Source organism: Mytilus galloprovincialis, chromosome 12, assembly GCF_965363235.1.
Source record: "Mytilus galloprovincialis chromosome 12, xbMytGall1.hap1.1, whole genome shotgun sequence".
NCBI classification, from domain to species: domain Eukaryota; kingdom Metazoa; phylum Mollusca; class Bivalvia; order Mytilida; family Mytilidae; genus Mytilus; species Mytilus galloprovincialis.
The window spans coordinates 66,287,022-66,302,120 of NC_134849.1; the positions used below are offsets into that span (position 1 = coordinate 66,287,022).

Here is a 15,099-nt window from a genome sequence, read left to right on the forward strand (position 1 = left end):
TCTAACGTACAGTATTTATTACACTAAGGCACATTGTTTCTTTTTGTCTCTAGCAAGCAGTGTTAGTTGTGATTTTGAAGATACATACATGTGTGGGTATAATAGTGATACTATGAATGCCAAGCAAGTGATATACCAAGACTGGATATATGATCACACATATCAAAATGGATCAGGTAAGAGTACTTGCTGCAAATGAAGCAGTTAAAGCCATTAAAGAACTTTCTCCAAATAAAGTATTAAAAAGTAAAATCTCAAAAACACTGAACTCCGAGGAAAATTCAAAAAGGGTAGTCCTTAATTCAATGGCAATATCAAAAGCTCAAACACACTAAAGAACAAGATCATATCAAGTAAATTCACATTTTGAATTATTCGTCTATTTTTTACATAATTTTACTTGTTGATTTCAGGGCATTATGAGTGTACATGTATATAAAATATCTTTGGCATGTCAATAACCTAATCTAAATTGCGGCATGTTGGAAGCCAAACATTATTATGTATGACGGATAAAAAGTGTTCCCACGATTTATCAATGTTGCTTTACATATTTTTACATTGTAAGCTTTAGGTTTTTAACATAAACAATCTTAAATTATGTTTTCCAGGAACATTTTATGGAATGGTTAGTTACTTGGGATATAGTTTCAGTTTTAACTCACCAGTTCAGAAGGTGTCAACCATTTCCTGTCTGTCAATGTATTATATAGGTCACGTGAACCTATTTGAATCTAATATTGAATACAAATCGAGGAACAGTTTCACAAATACCAGAACAAACTTTACAGATGCAACTCTTACAGACTTGTCTAATGTGTGGAAACCAGCTCAGGTAATAAATACACAATAAGTCTTAATGTATAATGAAATGTTTATTCAAAAAAAGAATTGTATAAAAATGTTTACACTCAATATAAATTTTATTTTATTGATGTTTGCAGTTTTAATACAGTTTTACTTTTTTGAAAAAATATTTCAAAATCAAAACTCAAAAGTGATGCAGATATAACATAATTTGAACCAACCGCATATGAAAACACAAAATGCGCAATATTTTCTAGAAAACTTATACTAGTACCACCTAGAGATACAATTTGAAGTGAATTTTAAAGTAACACACATTTAACAAAATTTGCTGCATACTAAATTGTCACGTTTAATCTTTTACACGTTTGTATTTTTGTAAACTACGTATAAGGGCACGTGTTCGTTTCTAAATTCCAATAAGTGAATAGAAGAGGGACGAAAGATACCATAGGGACAGTCAAACTGACAACGACATGGCTAAACATAAAAAGACAAACAGACAAATAATAGTACAGAAAACACAACATAGAAAAGTCAAAAACTAAGCAATACAAGCCCAAACAAAAACTAGGAATGATCTCAGGTGCTCCGGAAACGTAAGCAGATCCTGCTCCACATGTGGTACTTTTCGTGTTGCTTATGGTATTACAAATCCGGTAAATAGGCTAATTCGGTAGGTCACATTCGTGAAAAGGGAAGGGTATTGTAGTTACGACATAAGAAACCTATCCGATCTCATCTGTTAAACAATTTTCCATAACGGTCAACCATTTCGTGATGGCGTCCGTAAAATTTACGAAGGGATGACTTCAGCTTCACCATTTGAATCTCTTGGTTTAAAAGCTTCCTTGTGAGTAGCAATTCTTTATCAAGGAAATTATGATAAGAAATACAATCACGGGAATATCGTATCAATTGGGAGATCTTTACTCCGTATGCAGGCGCTGCTGGAATGATGCTACATAGAAATGGAAAGTTAACAATTGGGAAGCTGAAATCATCTCTTTTGTCGTAAAGTTTTGTTTTCAACCGACCCTCATTGAACAGTTGAATATATTTAAAACAAATAATGTAGGAGTTGAAAATGATACTATCCATAAGCCAAATGACCAAAGAAAAAAGATTTGCATAATTGCAGAATGCATATGCCTGGCTCAGGTTTAAAAATAGATGACAGTTTACAAGAAAAAACGAAAAAAACAGTCAATGGAGTTCGTCAAGAAATGAACTTTGTAATAATCTACCCGTTCCCCAAACCTGAAACAATTTCATCGTCTGCTTTCAAATCGATTTTAAATGAATGTGACCGTCTTTAGTCTGAAATATATACCATACTGAACTTTTAAGCATGTTTATGATGACTAAATGAAAACTGCGTCTTCCAAACAAATGTTTAGTTTCAGTTTGTGTTTGTCGTGACTTTCGATGTAAAAACTAGAGACGTTCCGAAATCCTGTATTTGTGTCAACTCGGCCAATATAGAATAACTCGGCCAATACAGAACAAAATCTATATTGGCCGAGTTATATATATATTCTGTATTGGCCAAGTTTACACCTTATATTGCATCGGCAGTTTTCATCATATTAAGTCCAATAACAGTGTAGTTAATTAATAATAATTGTTATTGTTTACAATCAATTTTTTGGATGTTTTAAAGTCAAGTTTGAAGTGTTTCTTATTTATCCATTTGTAAGTGCAAATTAACTGATTGTCATCATTGTGTTTAAACTCATAAAGTAAATGATATTATAATTGCAATCAACTACTTATTAAATGGTTTATGTTTTTAGTGGACAGTTGACCCAGGAGAAATTAAAATCAACTTTTTGATAAGCGATTACAATTATGATGTAAAATACTTCGGAATAGATGACGTCAGATTAACCCCTGGAGAATGTCCTTCTTTGGGTATGATATTACATCAATTTTTTTTACAATGTATAATTCATCAACAGAAACAGTCCTTAATAAGTACACTGTATAAAGCATGGTCCGACTCTGCCCGTACAACATTACCGGTATAAAAGGTGTTACAAGTATCGTCAATGATTATATGCATTTGAGGTATATTTTTATGCATGCTTGCTGTCCAAAATATGTTGACTGAAGTTAGTTAGATCTATGTATTCATGCTATACTACTTGAATCTGATCAATGTATCTCTATAAAAACACTAACTTTAACAGGACTTGTCTTCAATCATGTCTTTCATCTACTTTTTAAAAATACAAGTTTTTAAAAATCTCTTTCACGATTTCGTGAAATAGAGACATGAGTATTCAAAACCCGTTTTGTACGAATTATAATTGAAATATGTTTATGAATAAGGTGAAATACAATGATTATGAGATAGGAATGCACAAAGAAGACACACACAATTTGAACAAACTGATATGATTTACTCACTATAGTTAGAGAGACACTGAAATTGACAAGTCTGTACAATATTTTAGTTGCACATTTCACTGCAACTTTCTATTACAATGAGATCACATTTGGTCAGAAGATTAATTTAATTATTGCAGCGTGTCCTCTACTTTCTAAGTGAGAACAAATGATTTTATCAAATGGTTTATTCAGAATCTAATAGACACATACTTACTGTCTCTTCCTCTTAGAATAAAGAGGGGTCATGTTCTAAGCACAAGACCGTGTGCGTCGTTTATTTTTGTAATTTGGTTTAAAATAATTGAAGTTATAAGTATGATAGTTCATTAACATTTCAGTTGAAAAATAAAACATAATTGGATTTAATTTCATAATCTAAAAGCTTAACCGATGACTTCTTGACGTTTTATAGAACGACTTACAAATCTTTCACATATCAATTATGAAGTTAATCACAGCATACGTCAATAATTATTTTTTTCTATAAGTGTGTCCTGGTGATCTTGTTCCTTGCCATAATGATGGTATATGTATACCGGAAAAAGTGGAATGCGATCACATATTGCAGTGTCCTTCTGGTGAAGATGAAGCTGAATGTCGTGAGTAGTCTGTACTTACGAAAGGGGGGTTTGTCCATAATATCTACCTAATGACGCGAAAAAACATAGACATGTTCTTTCTTCCCTATTCGAATAACAGACAATAAAATGTGAAATGCTGGCATACATTTACAACGTGTGCAATTTCTTGAATCAGATCATATCTCGAATATTTGAAGTCGGGATTTTGATCAAATCTTAGAGTCTGTCTTGAAAACTATTTCAAATGAAACAAGTATTATACAGATCGATTATCTTTTTAACGTCAAGTGAGAATATTTCATATTTATTCAAGTCTTGTACATTAAAGCAATAAGGCCATTATTTAGGTTTAAGGTAGATGGGGTGTCTAAATCATAATCCATAGAACATTATGGATTCTATATCTTTTAATAATTTGCCAAAATGTAGTTCATATCCTGCTTGTTTAAAACATTTATAAAAAGAATGGGTCATCAGACTTATTTTCACACTACAGGTTGTGCAAAATTGTCAAGACTTTGTATAGATTATGCATGGAAAACCCATTTTTCCGCCATAAAACGAAAACCACACCATAGAATTTTGAGATCAAATATGAGAAGATAGCTCCAATATTATGCTTTCAGATAAGAACAAGAAAAAATGGGGTCACCGGACTCATTTTCTTGCTACATGTAAAAAATGGGTACATTCCTAACACACATTCTATTGTAAAAGTAACACTATCTGAATTATCTGCCCTTGCATTTGAGTTGCCTCCCCTTATTTGAAAAAGTTGGAAAAAAATTAATCAAGCCAAAATATTCTTATTTTTGTAAAATACAATCATACATATGATCAAACATGGCATTTTCTATATTATAATGAAAATTCTTACACATGAATTACCTACTACTATAAAAATTTGCACATTTCATCAAAGGTCTAGACCTTATTTTTCTAGTATTTCAAAATCCAAGATGGAGGAAGACACCCTATCTACCTTAAATCTGAGTTGACATGGTTTAAGATTGAACATTTTATTGACCTATGAATGAGCCGTTAACATCATGATTCACTATGTACAGAAACCTGGCACTCTCCCGACCAACAATATCAAATGTAAAATATGTATGCTCACTGAACAAGGGTGCGTATTTGTTAGACCAGCTTAGCCGTATCGGTTTGTATGACTGCCTGACTAAAATATTGAAGCAAATAAATTGAAATTATGAAAAGAGCAAGCACCGATATGGTCAATATTAGCAAATGTTCTAACATTTCATAAATTGTTAGCATTAAAACATATATTTATTCCACCTTTACAATAATTCAGTAGACTTTCGATTCGCCAAAAAATATCGAATGATTCAAATATCAATATGAAATCTATTTGACATACTATTTGCCCAAAAAAGTTCTCGCTGTGATAATTATTATACTTCACAAAGCTGCCAATTGAGTATTTGTGGACAAACTATATATAAACCTTTGCGAAATATTTCTGCATGCAGACCCATTTAGTGTAATAATATTCTAATGACATTTATATTCTAGCTGTTGCTATCAATTGCGACTTTGAAAAGCAGTATGCTTGTGGGTACTTACTTGGAAGCCATTTTATCTGGAGAGATGCTTTTGTTCATCATTTGCCCGCTGTTGATCACACTTTTGGTCAAAATGGTACAGGTAAAATATAAAATTTTATTGAAGTAAAGAACATTGAAAAACAAAATATTACGACTAGGTCCTACCAAATACGACCTTGGGTAGATCAATCATAGTATTTGGAAATAATTTGTAAAAAAAATGTACAAAAGATTACTGTATCAATTATATTTCATGTCAGCACAGGAGTATTCCTTACATGACTGGTAAAATCCTCGTGATAAAATGTCCGCAAGCATTTGCATCGACTCATTAGTTGTTTAAAGCACATTATAGTAGCAGGCATTGTACGTATTATTGTTAATTGAATACATGTGTGTGATGAGTATATGTGACCAAAAAGGAGGATTAAACAATATGGAAAAGAAATAATTTGACTGAAATCTATTTGTTTATATACAGCAAATGTGCATCAATCATTCAGATTCAGTATGATTTAGATATAAAAGCATATTGTTATAGGATTACACTCAAGATAAAACGTTTTGGGGCAAACAATTTGTGATTCAGTTTACGAATATGACATACATCAAGAGATCAAGCAACGAACTATTTTAACGTGAAATATTGTATGAAATCCGCCTTCCTCTTAACATTAGTAAAGAGATATACAAATATTATTAAACTATTCAAAAATATTTAGTACTTTTTCGTAAACAAAATAAGCACATCAAATGTTTTTTTAAACTTCAGGTCATTACATGTTTTTCTCTTCTGACTCGAGAGAGACTGGAACTTTGACCTCCCCACCTGTTGTAACATCACATGGTGGTTGTGTCAAATTTTACTACAATATGGAAGGTGGTGTGTCAGCAGAACTGAAAGTTTATGTACAGATAACTGGTACCCGGTCAATGGTGTTTTACGCAAACGGAATTTATATTGAAAGAGATGAATGGAAGGAAGGATATTTTGGGTTACCCGCTGGGGTGACAAGGATTGAGTTTGTCGCATATGGGGATGTCTCATTTTTAAGTCCTGGCATCGTCGCTATTGATGATGTTTCTTTCACAGAAGGAGTTAATTGTTCAAACCATGGCAAGTATATACTAACAGTTAAATACGTATAGGCTTATACCATTACCAAATTCATCCGAGTTTTTAAAATGTATCATAATATTATTTTTAATGGAGGAATGGTATAATTAACTTCTCTAAGAAAATTTCAAATTAAAAACATAATCTATATTAAACTCGATTTAAGCCTTTTAAAGCAAAATTGATCATTCATTTCAAAATATTTTACAAACCCTAATGTCATTCTGGTAAACTACTACCATATATCAACATTTGTTTATTCTTTGATGTGTATTTTAAAAGACACTTTAAACTATCTGGATTGTTAGCGTAAGAAATAAACTTACCACAGTACTTTTTGGATCATGTTAGATATGTAATTTTTATGGTGTTTGTTTAAATCCATTCGTATGTAACAATTTATTCTAAAAACGAAGTCTAAGGTATGGTGTATTTTTTAAATATTTTTTTGCTAATGTTTTATGAATATCAAAACGTTTTCAATAATTTAATGCCGAGAATGTGCAGTCTTGAATGTGCTGTTTCTTAAACCTTTTAATAATGGACTGTATTTGTTTCATTGTAGATTGTAATAATACTAGAAATGAATTTGAATGTGTACATTCTGGAGTATGTATCCCAGGATTTCTTACCAGAGATGGCTACAAAGATTGTTTGGATGGATCGGATGAAGGTTTGTGTTGTAGACTTTTCGCTGCTAGATGGTTCTGGTAACTTAATTGAATGTAACACAAATTTTCAGCTGATAATTTGACATGTTAAACATAAATTTAACCGATTTTGTCATATTATAGGGGGGAACTTAAATATTAGTTGGATTTAATCTAGTTGATTTTAAATCCTGAAACCTCAATGAGAGGAAAACCATTAGAATTATCAATTAAACAAAATAAGTCAGATATGTTTTATCAAAGGTCACCGTCTGTCATATTATAAAAAGACGCATCATTTTTTTTAAATACATGTACTAAAAAAAATATTTGGAAGAAAATTCTAAGCATTTCATTTAATCTTAATATCTAATTTTTGAAAAATATCTATTTCAATTAATTACATTAGATTAATTTCATCTAATCAAACATTTCGTTTTGGGGCAAACGTGTATATATTATATGATTTTGTTTTTTGATCTGAAAGAAAATTGGTAGCTGAATGCCCTATGTTAATATCTTACAGCTCTTGTTACATATAAAGATGACATTGAAAACGTTGACAATTCAACTGGTAAGTACATACTTATTGTGTCTTCGGTTTTGATTAAAATACCTAAAAAAATACATCTTTTCCAAAAAAGTCGTAATTTGACGTCGCGAAAAATAACGTATTACTGTGAAAATACTTTTATTCGTGGGGAACCAATTTTCGTGGTTTTTGTGGATGACTTTATCCACGACCTTTAGTTTCCAACGAACTTAAACAACCGTTGTCTAAATCTAGACATGGAAAGATCCCCATGTAGGTTAAGCTACTGATATGATCTAGAGGATATATTGAATATCGCCAAAACCGAAAATACTATACTAGTATTTATAGGGCAATCGCACCATAAACTACAACTGCAGGCAGGATTATATGAAAAAAGAAGATGTGATATGATTGTCAATGAGACAACTCTCCACAAGAGACCAAAATGACACAGAAATAAACAACGATAGTCACAGTACGGCCTTCAACAATGAGCAAAGCCAATACCGCATAGTCAGCTATAAAAGGCCCGAAATAACAATGTAAAACAATTCAAACGAGAAAACTAACAGCCTTACTAACGAAACAAATTATGTTACACATAAACAAATGACAACCACTAAACTACATGCTCCTTACTTGTGACAGGCACATACATACATAATGTAGCGGGGTTAAAAATGTAAGCGGGATCCCAACCCTCCCCTAACCTGGGACAGTGATATAACAGTACAACATAACAAAAGAACTAAAATAATCAGTTGAAAAAGGTTTAACTCATCAGATGGACAAAAATACAAGTGGACGTGACCGGGTACTTGTACATCCCAACAACAAAAAGACACTAGGAACAGATATGAGAGTACTCGCAGTTAACTGACAGCTAGTTCAAAGCCACTAACAACTAATAAAAAAATCATGCATCTTAAATTATCAATCCGTACACATCCAACATCCAATGGATTAAGTGTAAAGACGCAATAAACAGTCAGAGAAAAACACGACCTTGTGAAATGCCAAGATACGGTTATCGACAGATTATAGATTCATGAACGTGAATATATGTATATAACATACTAGTAATATTCAGTTTGTTTTTTGATTTATTGATAACAAAATAAATATTTACACAAATAAAACAATATTCATGGTAACCTTTTAGAATAAGTTTATTTAAAGGAGCGATAAGTTTACAAAGATCAGTACTAAATTTCTGGGCACGGTTAACAACATTTCCGTAAAAATGAGGATGTGCTATCGCGTTTGAAATAGTTTTTTACAGGTTCAACCAAACTTCAAAACCAAATCATTACAGATGGGTGCACTCCTAACCTGTACAGCAAGTTAACTTGATAACCAGTCATTTGGACTGGTCAAAGTTAACCTGTGACCGAATATAGGACTGCTCTGACCAGTCCTAGGACCAAAATCTAGTTAACTTGAAAAGCGGACTTGGACCTAGGACTGTTTTTATGTCTGCCAAAAAGTTAACTTGGAAACAGGTCCGCTATTGATATAAGTTAACTTCGAACCAGTCCTGTCATAAGTTAACATAAGTTAACTTCGGAACCAGTCCTGTCATAAAGTTAACATAAGTTAACTTGGAAACCGGTCCTGCCACAAAGTTAACTTCTGCTTGAACAAATCCGATCAAAACCAGACCTGTTCCCAAGTTAACTTTTGACTGGTCTGGTCAACACTAAGTTAACTTGTAACCGGGACCGCTCTTCGTTGATTTAAAAAAAAATATTTTTAATATCTTTGTTTCGTAGTAGAAACATCGAAAATAAAGTAATTTGAAAATTAATACTTCCGTTTTATGAACAGGATTAAACACAAATAATTGAAAATAAGTACGCACAGAACGTAACACAAATTTATCTGTGATCTGACAATCTATCTATTATAAAAACGATCTCGGTTACAATGATAACAGGCACTGAATATATATATATATATTCCGAGATCCAATTCAATCATATTATGTATATTTTTGAAAAGAAGTATATTTGATGTTAGGTGTATACGTCCTTGTTAGTTATACATCCTTGAACTATGCAGCCACAATCAGCAATAGTTTAATTCATTTAAATAATGACTACAAATTTTTGTTCGCCTAAATTAAGGGTGCCAGCATGTCTTCTTTTTACTCAAAATATTGATACGTAACAAAATTTCAGTAGTTTTGATGCCTCCAGTTGAGGTATCAGGTCCGTTCGCGCCCAATACACTTTCGCACCCTACACGTTCGCACCTCGCACGTTCGCACCCTAGGTCCGTTCGCACTCTACACGTTCGCGCCCAATTTTAATTCAAATTCCAGTTGAATAATTGGAAAATCATGATTGTTGTTTTAAATTGCTTTAACTGAATGTATTTAGCTTGGTATGAGTAAAACAGTGAAGATTTTAAATGAAAAACACAAAAGATAATTGTTTTTAACGGTATCAGGTCCCTTTGATCTGAAACAATGAAACAATAAAATTTAGCAATACACTATTATAACCAAAACATGATAAAAAAAATTTCAACACACAAAAAAAAACGTAGTCAGAAATTCACTTTATTTTGAAACAAGTCAATGAATCAAAGTTATGGCATACACTAACCAAAACATGATTAAGAGTTATTCAACACAAAATAAAACGTTGACAGAATCCCACTTTATTTAGAAAGGATTATTTTTTTTTTTTTTTGAACAATACACTATCCAAAATGATTTATTCAACACTAAAAAAAAATGCTGTCTCACTTTATTTTGAGACAATGACAACAAATATACTTATAAGAATATTTGCCAAAACTTTATTACAAAGTTATTAAACACAAAACCAATTAAAATTGGGCGCGAACATGTAGGGTGCGAACGGACTTTGGGTGCGAACATGTAGGGTGCGAAAGTGAACGGGGGCGAACACGAGTGGGTGCGAACATGAATGGGCGCGAACAGACCCGGATTCTCCAGTTGACTTGTACAACAAAATTATTTGACCGCATCCACCAAAACTGACCATATATGCACTTTAATTTGTAAATCTATATACCCGCATAGTAAATCAGCATTATTTTTTATGTCAGGATTCAATGTATAATACAATCCTGACAATGGACAGCAAAATTGCAATATAATAACAAAAAATTTTGGTTTGCATAAATTTAGGATACCAGCATGTCCTCATTTTATTCAAAATTTTGATACGTAACAAAATTTCAGTAGTTTTGATACCTCCAGCTGACTTGTACAACAAAATTATTTGACCGCATTACCAAAACTGACCATATGTGAACTTTAAATTGTAAATCTATATACCAGCATAGTAAATCAGCCTTATTTTTAATGTCAGGATTCAATGTATAATACAATCATGACAATGGACAGCAATATTGCAATATAATAACAACAAATTTTTGTTCGCCAAAATTAAGGGTGCCAGCATGTCCTCTTTTTACTTAAAATACTGATACGTAACAAAATTTCAGTAGTTTTGATGCCTCCAGTTGACTTGTACAACAAAATTATTTGACCGCATCCACCAAAACTGACCATATATATGCACTTTAATTTGTAAATCTATATACCCACATAGTAAATCTGCCATATTTTTTATGTCAGGATTCAATGTATAATACAATCATGACAATAGACAGCAATATTGCAATATAATAACAACAAATTTTGGTTCGCATAAATTTAGGATACCAGCATGTCCTCATTTTATTCAAAATATTGAAACGTAACAAAATTTCAGTAGTTTTGATACCTCCAGTTGACTTTTACAACAAAATTATTTGACCGCATCCACCAAAACTGACCATATGTGCACTTTAATTTGTAAATCTATATACCCGCATAGTTAATCAGCCATATTTTTTATGTCAGGATTCAATGTATAATACAATCATGACAATGGACAGCAAAATTGCAATATAATAACAAAAAATTTTGGTTCGCATAAATTTAGGATACCAGCATGTCCTCATTTTATTCAAAATATTGATACGTAACAAAATTTCAGTAGTTTTGATACCTCCAGCTGACTTGTACAACAAAATTATTTGACCACATTACCAAAACTGACCATATGTGAACTTTAAATTGTAAATCTATATACCAGCATAAAAAATCAGCCTTATTCTTAATGTCAGGATTCAATGTATAATCCAATCATGACAATGGACAGCAATATTGCAATATAATAACAACAAATTTTTGTTCGCCTAAATTAAGGGTACCAGCATGTCCTCTTTTTACTTAAAATACTGATACGTAACAAAATTTCAGTAGTTTTGATACCTCCAGTTGACTTTTACAACAAAATTATTTGACCCCATCCACCAAAACTGACCATATGTGCACTTTAATTTGTAAATCTATATACCCGCATAGTAAATCAGCCACATTTTTGATGCCAGGATTCAATGTATAATACAATCATGACAATGGACAGCAAAATTGCAATATAATAACAAAAAAATTTTGTTCGCATAAATTTAGGATACCAGCATGTCCTCATTTTATTCAAAATATTGATCATAACAAAATTTCAGTAGTTTTGATACCTCCAGTTGACTTGTACAACAAAATTATTTGACCGCATCCACCAAAACTGACCATTTGTCGCTTTAATTTGTAAATCTATATACCCGCATAGTAAATCAGCAATATTTTTTATGTCAGGATTCAATGTATAATACAATCCTGACAATGGACAGCAAAATTGCAATATAATAACCAAAAATTTTGGTTTGCCTAAATTTAGGATACCAGCATGTCCTCATTTCATTCAAAATTTTGATACGTAACAAAATTTCAGTAGTTTTGTACCTCCAGCTGACTTGTACAACAAAATTATTTGACCGCATCCACCAAAACTGACCATATGTGCACTTTAATTTGTAAATCTATATACCCGCATAATTAATTAGCCATATTTTTTATGTCAGGATTCAATGTATAATACAATCATGACAATGGACAGCAAAATTGCAATATAATAACAAAAAATTTTGGTTCGCATAAATTTAGGATACCAGCATGTCCTCATTTTATTCAAAATATTGATACGTAACAAAATTTCAGTAGTTTTGATACCTCCAGTTGACTTGTACAACAAAATTATTTGACCACATTACCAAAACTGACCATATGTGAACTTTAAATTGTAAATCTATATACCAGCATAGAAAATCAGCCTTATTTTTAATGTCAGGATTCAATGTATAATACAATCATGACAATGGACAGCAATATTGCAATATAATAACAACAAATTTTTGTTCGCCTAAATTAAGGGTACCAGCATGTCCTCTTTTTACTTAAAATACTGATACGTAACAAAATTTCAGTAGTTTTGATACCTCCAGTTGACTTGTACAACAAAATTATTTGACCCCATCCACCAAAACTGACCATATGTGCACTTTAATTTGTAAATCTATATACCCGCATAGTAAATCAGCCACATTTTTGATGTCAGGATTCAATGTATAATACAATCATGACAATGGACAGCAAAATTGCAATATAATAACAAAAAAATTTTGTTCGCATAAATTTAGGATACCAGCATGTCCTCATTTTATTCAAAATATTGATCATAACAAAATTTCAGTAGTTTTGATACCTCCAGTTGACTTGTACAACAAAATTATTTGACCGCATCCACCAAAACTGACCATTTGTCGCTTTAATTTGTAAATCTATATACCCGCATAGTAAATCAGCAATATTTTTTATGTCAGGATTCAATGTATAATACAATCCTGACAATGGACAGCAAAATTGCAATATAATAACAAAAAATTTTGGTTCGCCTAAATTTAGGATACCAGCATGTCCTCATTTTATTCAAAATTTTGATACGTAACAAAATTTCAGTAGTTTTGTACCTCCAGCTGACTTGTACAACAAAATTATTTGACCGCATCCACCAAAACTGACCATATGTGCACTTTAATTTGTAAATCTATATACCCGCATAATTAATTAGCCATATTTTTTATGTCAGGATTCAATGTATAATACAATCATGACAATGGACAGCAAAATTGCAATATAATAACAAAAAATTTTGGTTCGCATAAATTAAGGATACCAGCATGTCCTCATTTTATTCAAAATATTGATACGTAACAAAATTTCAGTAGTTTTGATACCTCCAGTTGACTTGTACAACAAAATTATTTGACCACATTACCAAAACTGACCATATGTGAACTTTAAATTGTAAATCTATATACCAGCATAGAAAATCAGCCTTATTTTTAATGTCAGGATTCAATGTATAATACAATCATGACAATGGACAGCAATATTGCAATATAATAACAACAAATTTTTGTTCGCCTAAATTAAGGGTACCAGCATGTCCTCTTTTTACTTAAAATACTGATACGTAACAAAATTTCAGTAGTTTTGATACCTCCAGTTGACTTGTACAACAAAATTATTTGACCCCATCCACCAAAACTGACCATATGTGCACTTTAATTTGTAAATCTATATACCCGCATAGTAAATCAGCCACATTTTTGATGTCAGGATTCAATGTATAATACAATCATGACAATGGACAGCAAAATTGCAATATAATAACAAAAAAATTTTGTTCGCATAAATTTAGGATACCAGCATGTCCTCATTTTATTCAAAATATTGATCATAACAAAATTTCAGTAGTTTTGATACCTCCAGTTGACTTGTACAACAAAATTATTTGACCGCATCCACCAAAACTGACCATTTGTCGCTTTAATTTGTAAATCTATATACCCGCATAGTAAATCAGCAATATTTTTTATGTCAGGATTCAATGTATAATACAATCCTGACAATGGACAGCAAAATTGCAATATAATAACAAAAAATTTTGGTTCGCCTAAATTTAGGATACCAGCATGTCCTCATTTTATTCAAAATTTTGATACGTAACAAAATTTCAGTAGTTTTGTACCTCCAGCTGACTTGTACAACAAAATTATTTGACCGCATCCACCAAAACTGACCATATGTGCACTTTAATTTGTAAATCTATATACCCGCATAATTAATTAGCCATATTTTTTATGTCAGGATTCAATGTATAATACAATCATGACAATGGACAGCAAAATTGCAATATAATAACAAAAAATTTTGGTTCACCTAAATTAAGGGTGCCAGCATGTCCTCTTTTTACTTAAAATACTGATACGTAACAAAATTTCAGTAGTTTTGATACCTCCAGCTGACTTGTACAACACAATTATTTGACCACATTACCAAAACTGACCATATGTGAACTTTAAATTGTAAATCTATATACCAGCATATTCTGAATAAATTGAGAATGTCAGAATTTCATCTCTTTATTTATAATAACAGTCACATCATATATAGGAGTTCATGATGGTGTACGTGTAAAACAAAACTATTATGCCACATCATCAAAGTACCAACACTGACATG

The 15,099-nt window shown here is 31.6% G+C and overlaps 1 protein-coding gene across 1 annotated transcript in view; it reads left to right on the forward strand.

Annotated features, from left to right (window-relative positions):
• The window catches only part of LOC143053737 (uncharacterized), a 69,709-nt gene that overhangs the window by 31,957 nt on the left and 22,653 nt on the right, over positions 1 to 15,099 (forward strand). Inside the window, exons 27-34 of the mRNA XM_076226520.1 lie at positions 54 to 176; positions 612 to 835; positions 2,604 to 2,721; positions 3,690 to 3,800; positions 5,319 to 5,450; positions 6,123 to 6,467; positions 7,033 to 7,140; positions 7,644 to 7,691. Of these exons, the coding sequence (XP_076082635.1) occupies positions 54 to 176; positions 612 to 835; positions 2,604 to 2,721; positions 3,690 to 3,800; positions 5,319 to 5,450; positions 6,123 to 6,467; positions 7,033 to 7,140; positions 7,644 to 7,691 (1,209 nt within the window). The remainder of the gene's footprint in view (positions 1 to 53; positions 177 to 611; positions 836 to 2,603; positions 2,722 to 3,689; positions 3,801 to 5,318; positions 5,451 to 6,122; positions 6,468 to 7,032; positions 7,141 to 7,643; positions 7,692 to 15,099) is intronic.